Below are 10,123 nucleotides of genomic sequence, written 5' to 3'. Positions count from 1 at the left end.
CTCCACTGTTGCTCGTTGTGACTCCGGCCATTTACCTAACCGCCCAAGGTCACTCATGGCCAGCATTGGTTTTCAGTTTTAGTTCATGCCACCTGACTGTCTTTGATCTAGTCGAACCTCATGCCCATTTTTCTCAAAAAGTTGCGAAATAACCTGTTATTGCTATATCATCAGGTGTTCCCCACTGTTTGTGACATTGTCCTCTTTTTGTGCAATCCGTACCCCCACAAATCCCTCAGTCATGCTCCATTCTGACTGTAAAACTATGATCATGCAAGAAGGTATGCCACCCACAAGTTGGGAATAAACATTATTATTATTAGTAATAGTATTATTATAACCAATTCGAGCGACGATTCCCTCAGGACCTAGGACGATTATTTCCCGGCCGCAACGCTTTAGAGCGACATGTCTTGTACGAAAGGCGGCAAGCATTCTACTCCGTGGATTCCAAGCCGGTTAGACGCAGATCGCAATTATACCCTGTCAAGAATGGTTGTGGTTAGGTCGCTGGGGTAGAACAGAGGCATGCACACAGTTTTATTTAGGCTTCAGACATCATTATTTAGTGACTCGTGGATTCTTCACTTCCATCCCTCAAGGAAATGTTTGTTGGCCAATTTATTCGGCGGTGTCACTTGTACTTGAATAGTAATTTTGTTTCCCATTCCAGGTGTGTTTGTCGGCCTGTTTTTTTATATCCATTAGTGGACGTCTGCTTTAGAGCAGCTCCCCATTTTGCAGACTGCCAGCCAATTTTTTGGGTCCTTTGTGATCGTCTTTCTGGATAATAGCTGGAGTCCATTCCCAGAAGACAATGAATCCCTTTATTAAACTTTTCAACAATGTGACAAAGCAGTGGTCCGTTAAGGACAAATATGGCACCGAATATTCCCCTGAACCGACGCCTCCGTCGAATAGCTCCTTGGAGCGTCAAACACACCTATTACCAGGGTACACAGAAGGGATAACTGGGGACGAGTTGCTCGGTGGTTTTGTGAGATATTGATCATCCTTCGTTGGAAGTGAGGGGAATTGGTGGACGCTGCCGCGAAGAAGAGAATCGGTTTTGCGCAGCGGAATTAGAATGTATGGTGGCGTAAAAATGGACAATCGGGTCTGACTGGGTGACTTCTATGTACAGAACTGTCGCGCATTTCGAGTCAGCTGAGGAGATTTAGTAAGAGTCTGTCGACATCTCGGTGTCAGAGACGTTTGGTACAAACTAAGTTACTGTAAGGGCGATTACGGATGGCTTTTTGAAGCAAACTGACTGTTATTTTACCGCAAGGCTTGTTCGAAAGCCTAAGGCACTTACTGGATAAGCTGTTCAACAATACCTCCCCAGCGTTTGAAGGTTGCGAGTCTAGAGTTTTGCTACCAGAGGGGTTAGCTGATTCAATTGCTGTACGCTGGGTTTGAGTCCAATGCTCCAAAGGGGTTTCTGTGGCATACTTGTCTGCTGCCTACCGTGATGTTACATAAGAATACTCTCGCGGTCATTTGATTGCTGTGAATTGTAGCTTACTCAATACCAAATTTTTAGGACTAGATTTGTTACCTTACGAAAATTCTTGGTGACTATGCATTTGTTTGTTTTTTTTCGGCCTTTTGGTTCGGTTTGACCAGCAAGGTGTCTCTGAGGTCATGTTGAGTTTTCTGTGCTTTGGATGGCAATACCAAGGAACATTTCTTCAGGTGACATTCTCAAGAGGCTCGTTTTGCAGTGAACCGCACCCTAAATCTACCAAACAGCTTCGCCATGGACGAAGTTCATATGGCCTATTTGAACCCAGTCGCTTTCCTTTTGTGTTTGCGTAGACTCCCGGCTTTTCTGCGATCAGCGGGAACAACTGTGTGTACGTAGAAATTTTTTGTACTCTGTTGCCGGTTGTGCAGCTTTGGCTATCGGGACCATGGTTTTACGGCTAGGACCACAACTACGTGGCTGTTTTTACGGAGTGGAGGGTGAGGATCACAGCTTCTCATTTTCAGTGGTGCGTGTAGGTTGCAGTAATTCCCGGCGTCAAGAATAAAGCTTGTGCTTGATCTGTCGGTTGATTCCGCTGCTTTTCCGTGTAAATCTGACTCAGTCTAGCATAGGACTTGTAAATTGTACGTGGATTTTAATGCTGCGTCATTTTGATTCGTTAAGGAAATAAGCAACGGTGTTTCCACAGACGCCTTATGCCTCGTCCGCATAGGGCTCGCCTCCCCATGAGCGACAGTTTTGTCCGTAGTTGGAGAGTATGTGGTGGTTGACTGGAAACTGTAATCCGGATTCACGGCTGGCTGCGACCTCATGCTTTCAAGAGTACATTGATCCACAGCTACCATCGGGTTGGCCCTAAGTTTGGGTCGGCTGGACAGTCACGAAGCGGAAGTCTGTTTTGCAGCTGCTTCGCTCCAGTTTTTGCGGCCCTAGAAAGCTATCCCCGGATATATGCTTGATTTTTTAGCAGGCCTTTTGCAGTCAGACATCCCGAGCTGAGATCCTCTATACGTCTGTTGGCGACGATAGGACAGCTCCTAGCCCATGTTTGCTATCCTTTCTTCCCGTGTAACCACTCTGCTGAAGTGATTCGCATTTAAAGTTTGTGATGAACCCATCAAGAAGCGATCTTGCCTATTTTGGTGGCGCGATTTCTCTTGAGAACGACCACTTAGTCTTAAAAATCCGTCTGTTGGCCACAGACGCCTTCAAACCGGCTAAGGACAGCCGACTTGCAAGTTGAAGCAGTTCCACTGTGCCGAGTAATCCTCTTCATTCAATATATCAGAACTTGAAATTTTTTACATTATCATCTTTTAAATGCTGCATTTGCAAACGAAATAGGGAGGTATGTGGCCAGGTTTGTATTCAGTCATAGTGGCTAGAGCCAGCGAACTGGTCTCAGGTTGGCTGAAAATGCATTCTTGGTCACAATATTCCCCAGAACTTTTGGAACAACTGGAATACAAGATGGCAGCAATTTTAATAGCTTCTTTGAACCCACATTCTCGACTCAGCTCGACCGCGTCCGCCTTTTACAAGCCCAGTAATGGATTTCGGTGAGGGTTGTTCGAATGATGAAATTAAAACTTGAACAATTGTTATTTTTATTGTACCCAACAGCCTACGTCTTGTACCAGTATTTTGACTCCAATGTTTGTTCAGTTGCCGAAGCAACACAGCTTGCGTAAGTTGTGATATGTTTTCAAGAGAGAAATGATTCAATCCGCTTCCATGAAGCCCATGGGTAAGGAACATGCACTGATCTTACTCAATTGATGAAACAACGATTATAAGGTTGCATGGGACATAATGTCCCAGTCCATAGGTGAGGCGAGTTGTACCTGCTTTTAGAACTGACTTGAAGTCCCTGTTACGGGTATTCGCTTTTTGAGTTTGAGTCACGTGTCTATCCAGGAAAACGACCAAGAAATCCGAATTCTGGAATCCACGGTACTATGCAAATACAATAATATACATATTCAACAAACCTCAACGGATTCTCCTCTGCAGATACCGTAGGGTTACAAAAATAAGGCCGCACAATTACCAGCTTGAGGATAAAACGCAGATCAATACGCCTCAAAATCGATATCGTCACAACCAAACAGATATCGACGGCGAGCAACCGCAAAATCACAATGTCCGACCAAAGTACGTAAGAGTTATAAAAATAGTTCAGTAAAACAAGAAGGTTTCAGTTCATCTGGTCAAGGGGAATAAATGTGGGGATTGGCCGTCACTTGGGGTTGGAAACGTGAGTACACTGTTGGCAAGCTGCCTTCTACACCGCCACCCAAAATGCCAGTGGATTTTCCTCCATCAAGCTATGGTCATTCCTGGCTCAAATATTTTACTTACCCCAAATTCCGAGTGGACTTACAGCAGTACGCCAAACGGAACCTGCTCACGCGCCAACTCTTAGTGGTCTCTCTGTATGCGATGAGTTCGAAAACCCATCTCCCACCTGCGGAGAGTTGAGCGCACGGTTCCCGTCTCCTTCCACTACCCCTACTCACAACTCTCTGTCAAACCGATCTTACGCACATCGCTTTTAAGCCTACCATCTCGTGTGCGTACAACTACGGTCCTAACTAAACCGTCGCCTGACGTTCCACATTCATCAACCACACCTACGGGCCACTGTTTCCGAGAGAACGTACCTGATTGCACCAGGACTACGTCCCGTTCCCTGAAGTTCCTTTGAGGTTTCTGCCACTTAGTTCGCTCTTGAAGCAGAGGTACGTATTCCTTCACCCAGCGCTTCCAAAATACTTGAGTTAAGCAATTCACCTGCTGCCAACCTCTCGTATACCTCTGTGTTATACTTTCCGGCACAACACCGTGTACCCGATTATTGGGAATGAGCAAGTCATTCGGCGTCAGTGCCGGCTTGTCGAAATAGTTGGTTTGATTGGGCACAATAGGGCGTCCATTCATTACCCGTTCTGCTTCCGTAAGAAACGTTACTAGTTCTTCGTCGTTCACACTCTGCTCATTTACTGTCGACCTTAGTATCCGCCTTACGGAACGTATGAGACGTTCCCATACTCCGCCTCTATGGCTGCTCAACGGTGGAGTGAACTGCCACTCGACGTTATACCGCATTAGTTCAGCGCTGATGCGGGAATGTGAAAGTCGATCTATGGCTCGTTTCAATTCCATCTCCGCCCCGACGAAATTAGAACCGTTATCACTGATAATCTTTTCTGGGGCTCCCCTTCGTGCTATAAAACGCATCAGCGCCTTAATGAAGGAGTCAGAAGATAACGAATGGGCCATTTCAAGGTGCACTGCCCTCATCTGTAAGCAGGTAAACAAACAGCCATACCTTTTTTCAGTCTTTCTTCCATTCTTTACTGTCAGTGGTCCAAAATAGTCACACCCAACTATCTTGAAGGGATGCCAGCCTGGCTGGATCCTGTCGACCGGCAGTGGCGCCATAGCTTGTCGTGAAGCCGTTGTAAGGTTCCTTCGACACGTCCAGCAACTATGGAGCACCCGCTTAGTCATCGATACTCCCTGAACGACCCAATATCTTTGGCGCAGTTCGGCTAACGTATGTGATAGTCCACAATGCCCATTCAGCACGTGAGCGTTCCAAACTATCAACCTGGTGACGTTATGCTTCGGAGGTAGTATGATAGGATGTTTAGCAACATGCGGCCACAAAAGGTTATCCAACCTACCTCCTACACATAGCAAGCCATCTATCAATATCGGGCATAAGCGTATTAGTTTGTGGTTGCGTACGCTTCGTTCGTCAACCTTACCGGCGCGTTCTAATTTCAGCATGATTGCTGGGTATACCGTCTTCTGAACCATGCGAATGATATCACGCTCAGCTTGCCTCACTTCTGTGAGTTTCAATCCTCCAGTGTTCAGTGAGGATTCAGTTGAGCCGCTCGCCATCATTCTCAGGTATGTTTTAAACCTTGTCAACCATACCACAGATCGTACAAGTTTAGACCAATCGGAACACATTTCCATCAAACGATGCAACCCAGTTGATTCCGAAGCAGCGGTCACATTAACCGAAGCACGTTTCGTCTTCAATTCTATTCCTTCTGGTATGAAATTTGGTTCGTAGCGTGGCCACTGGGCCTCGGACGCTTCCAGAAAGGCCGGCCCCTCGAACCAGTATCGGAGAGCAGTCAAAGAACTTACTCCTCTAGAGGCCAAGTCTGCCGGATTGTCCTCACTCATTACGTGACGCCAATCACCGGGTGATGACAACTGATGAATCGTAGAGATTCTGTTTGCCACGAAGGTACTATAGCGAGTGGCAGTGTTCCGTATATAGTGAAGCACTATGGTTGAATCCGTCCAGTAAGTTGTTCTTGTGAACACAAATCCTGCTTCTTTCCGCAGTTCTTCCGCCACCCTTGCGGCTAGTCGCGCAGCATTCAGCTCAAGCCTCGGCACTGTTACAGATTTCAAAGGTGCCACTCTAGACTTGGCGTATATCAGCATGCACGTGAATTTCTCGGGTTCGATGCACCAGCGACAATACCCAACCACACCATACCCCACTTCGGAGGCGTCACTGAACATATGCAAGTCCACACTTGCATCATAAATATGGACAGGTTTCACGCAACGGGGTATTTTCAGTTCTCCAATCGATCTCATACTCTCCAACCACATCTTCCACTCCTCTGAGTCTTCATCGCTCAGTTTTTCATCCCAATGTAATTGCTTCTTACACAGCTTTTGTAACAGTATTTTTGCTGGCAAAAGCAAAGGGGCTACCAAACCCAAGGGATCAAACAGGGAGGAGATCGAAGACAGTATTCCCCGTCGAGTGAGCGGTCGATCGGGAAAAACAAAGGTGAAGCGAAATTCATCCGCTTTAGCATCCCATTGTAAGCCCAACGTCCTTTCGACTGTCTGAAAAGCTTCAATGGAAAGCACCGATGACGAAACATCCGACTCACACACCTCACTCAAGAGAGATTCTCTGTTGCATATCCATCTTCTTAAGTGGAAACCGCCCTTTGATAAAACTCCACTTAGCTCACGCACAAATCTTTGAGCCACGCTCACATCCGGAAGTGATGCTAAACAATCGTCAACGTAGAAATACCTATCCACTGATTGTTTCACCTCAGTCATGCAATGCAATCCCCAGTCTGAGATTGTCTTTCTCAAAGCAAAATTGGCACAAAATGGTGAGGACGTGGCGCCAAACGGATGAGATGTCATTCGGAATTGCTTGGGTTCACCGGTCAAGTCTTCCGAGTCCCACCATAACACACGTAATGCACCCCTGTCGCAGTCGGGAACCTTTACTTGCATGAACATTTCAGAAATGTCTGCAGCCACAGCTACATAATCACTCCGGAAGCGCAAGAGAACTCCCAACAAATTCGCAGTAGTGTCGGGACCTTGATACAATCTATCGTTCAGGGATACACCCTCAAACTTGGCAGCGCAATCTAAGACGACTCGCAGCTTTTGTGGTTTCTTCGGGTTCAAAACGGGGTGATGAGGTAGATACCACTTCCTTTCGTCCCCTGATTTAGATTGATGAGTGGGTACAGGTTCGAGGTAGCCCTTAATGATGCTATCGTTCATGCGTTCTCTGTATCGCGCTAACAAAGTCAGATCCTTTGCAAAACGCCTCCTCATATATTGCAATCGAGAGTGGGCTAGACGATAATTGTCAGGAAGTCTTTCAGCCGTTCTCCACGGCAATGGTACTTCGTAATGACCATCCTTGTACACTGAAGACTCTTCAACGATTCGAAGCGCTTCTTTGTCTTCAACACTTTGGCATACGCCCGGAGTCTCTAAGTCATTGAAATCAGCCTCATACAGAGCTTTTAGATGAGCAGTGATGTCATCATCTTTCGTACTTACATGGTGCACATGTCTCCAGACTCTATGTCCTATAGACAACGGACCAAGTAGAACCCAACCCAAAGGTGTCTTTACAGCGTAGGGTTCCTTCTGCTTGCCCAACCTTTTCTCCATAGGCCAGTGTGCCTCTGGAACGTCTTCTCCTATCAATATTCTCACACGCTTATCTGGAAGCTCCACAAAGGTAGTGTCCTTCAAATGATCATATTGGCTAGCTACCTTCGTTGGGCTCATGACCGGTGGGCTGATGGGCAGAGAGCGTATTGCAAAGGCTTGTTCAGTCACTACGGTCTCACCTGAATCTGCCGATTCAAACTCAATTCTGAGACTTGCAGCCTCCACAGTGGAGGTCCCACTCACTGTCGATAAATTCAAGGTTGTTGGAGTGCCAGTCAGACCAACCTCATCAAGTAAGTCTTTCCTTACCAATGTTACGTCCGACCCACTATCCAACAATGCGTACGTGAGAACGCTGCCTTGCGGACCATTCACTCGAACCGGTACGACGCCAAGGCAGGTTCCTGTTTCCGTCTGAGATGTCGAGTTGCACAAACCAACCAAAGTGGTTTTGTTGGCATCTGGCACTACATGCAACAGATGATGGTGAGACCCCAAGCAGCTCTCTATACCACACTTCTTAGGAGAATCGCACTCGTTACTGGCATGGCCTGGTTTTAGGCATACAAAACATAACCGCTTCCTTCTCACCATACGCCATCTTGCTTGCATTGGCAAGTCAGTGAACCTACGACATTGCACCAGTCCATGTCTTTCGTTACAAAAAGGGCACGAGTCATCGGTTCCCTTATGAAGGGCGAATACACTATGGCGCCTTCCATTGCCTACCCGATGATGCTGCGTTTGAGGACGATTGTGTTCTGAGCCTATGGTAAGCATACCATAGCGGCTGCGAGCAATGCGGGCCTCTTGAGCAACGAAGTTGCATAGGTCAGAGAAACCTATCTGTTTTCCAAGGTTGTCCATAGAGTCAGCCAACCTTGCCCAGTTTCGACGAGCATCCTTCGATAACGTACGGAGAATGCGCTCTATGGTCGAGACCGAATTCATGTCACTAGTATGATTCATCTGACTCAGAGCAACGTGACAGTTTTGAAGATTTATGGACAAACGAGACAATGAATCTGCATCGTCATGCAACGGTTTCAATTTCTTGAACAGATCGTCCAGTATGGCTCTGGCCACCATATGTTCTCTCCCAAAGAGATCCTTAAGTATTTCCCTCGCTCTACTGTAAGCAATCTCGGGAGGCAACATTACGCATTCAGCCACGGCTTCCTTCGCAGGACCTCTGCAGTAATGAATCAAATATAGCATCCTCTGTCCACTATCTTGCACTCTATCCTCTATGTAGTATTTGAACTGTTGAATAAATCTCCAATAGCACCTTGGGTTGCCATCGAAGGCCTCTAAGTCCACTCTAGGTAGGTCTGCCTTAACCACGCAAGAAGTCGGTTGGACCGCTGGTGCCTCACATATGGGTGTGCTACTTACCATCCCGGCTAGGTAATCCTTTACCTTATCCTGCGGGTCAACCTGCACGTCAACGACGGAATCATCGTCCGAATCCAGCTCTAACTCCGCTAGACGCACCTCATTACGCGCCCGCATAAGCTGCAATTCTTTCTCCATTTCCTCTGCCTTAATCTGCGCTCGCAAAAGCGCAACCGACTTTATTTTCCTATGCTTAGTTGAGTCAGAGCCAGGAGATGAACCAATAGCTAAAGGATTGCCAGAACGGCCGACTTGCCTCGATTCCTCCGGTAGATAGAGATCCATTGACGGGGCTTTCTCCATCTTCTCCGAGTTCGTAGACCGTGGAGTACTGGATCCGTACACCGTTAAGTACTGTGCCCGTAGAGCACCGTTGAGTACTGGAACTGTTGAGTACTGTTACGGCTATCTGCTTTCTGAGTTTGAGTCACGCGTGCCAATCCAGGAAAACGACCAAGAAATCCGAATTCTGGAATCACGGTACTATTGCAAACACAATAATATACATATTCAACAAACCTCAACGGATTCTCCTCTGCAGATACCGTAGGGTTACAAAAATAAGGCGGTACAATTACCAGCCTGAGGATAAAGCGCAGATCACTACGCCTCAAAATCGATATCGTCACAACCAAACAGATATCGACGGCGAGCAACCGCAAAATCACAATGTCCGACCAAAGTACGTAAGAGTTATAAAAATAGTTCAGTAAAACAAGAAGGTTTCAGTTCATCTGGTCAAGGGGAATAAATGTGGGGATTGGCTGTCACTTGGGGTTGGAAAGTGAGCACACTGTTAGCAAGCTGTCTTCTTCACCGCCACCCAAAATGCCAGTGTATTTTCCTCCATCAAGCTATGGTCATTCCTGGCTCAAATATTTTACTTACCCCAAATTTCGAGTGGACTTACAGCAGTACGCCAAACGGAACTTGCTCACGCGCCAACTCTCAGTGGTCCCTCTGTATGCGATGAGATTGAAAACCTATCTCCCACCTGCGGAGAGTTGAGCGCACCGTTCCCGTCCCCTTCCACCACCCCTACTCACAACTCCCTATCAAACCGATCTTACGCACATCTCTTTTAAGCCTACCATCTCGTGTGCGTACAATTACAGTCCTAACTAAACCGTCGCCTGACGTTCCAAATTCATCAATCACACCTACGGGCCACTGTTTCCGAGAGAACGTACCTGATTGCACCAGGACTACATCCCGTTCCCTGAAGTTCCTTTGAGGTTTCTGCCACTTAGTTCGCTC

The 10,123-nt window shown here is 46.9% G+C and overlaps 1 protein-coding gene across 1 annotated transcript in view; it reads left to right on the top strand.

The window, feature by feature from the left end:
• The window catches only part of T265_01247 (hypothetical protein), a gene marked incomplete at both ends in the record, with an annotated part of 50,921 nt that extends 43,379 nt beyond the window's left edge, over positions 1-7,542 (top strand). Inside the window, 2 exons of the mRNA XM_009165232.1 lie at positions 4,508-4,805; positions 7,471-7,542. Coding sequence (XP_009163496.1) covers positions 4,508-4,805; positions 7,471-7,542 — 370 coding nt within the window. The remainder of the gene's footprint in view (positions 1-4,507; positions 4,806-7,470) is intronic.
• Positions 7,543-10,123: the final 2,581 nt, after the last annotated feature.

Source organism: Opisthorchis viverrini, assembly GCF_000715545.1.
Source record: "Opisthorchis viverrini unplaced genomic scaffold opera_v5_13, whole genome shotgun sequence".
Classification (NCBI taxonomy): domain Eukaryota; kingdom Metazoa; phylum Platyhelminthes; class Trematoda; order Opisthorchiida; family Opisthorchiidae; genus Opisthorchis; species Opisthorchis viverrini.
This window is presented reverse-complemented; position numbering and strand designations above follow the sequence as displayed.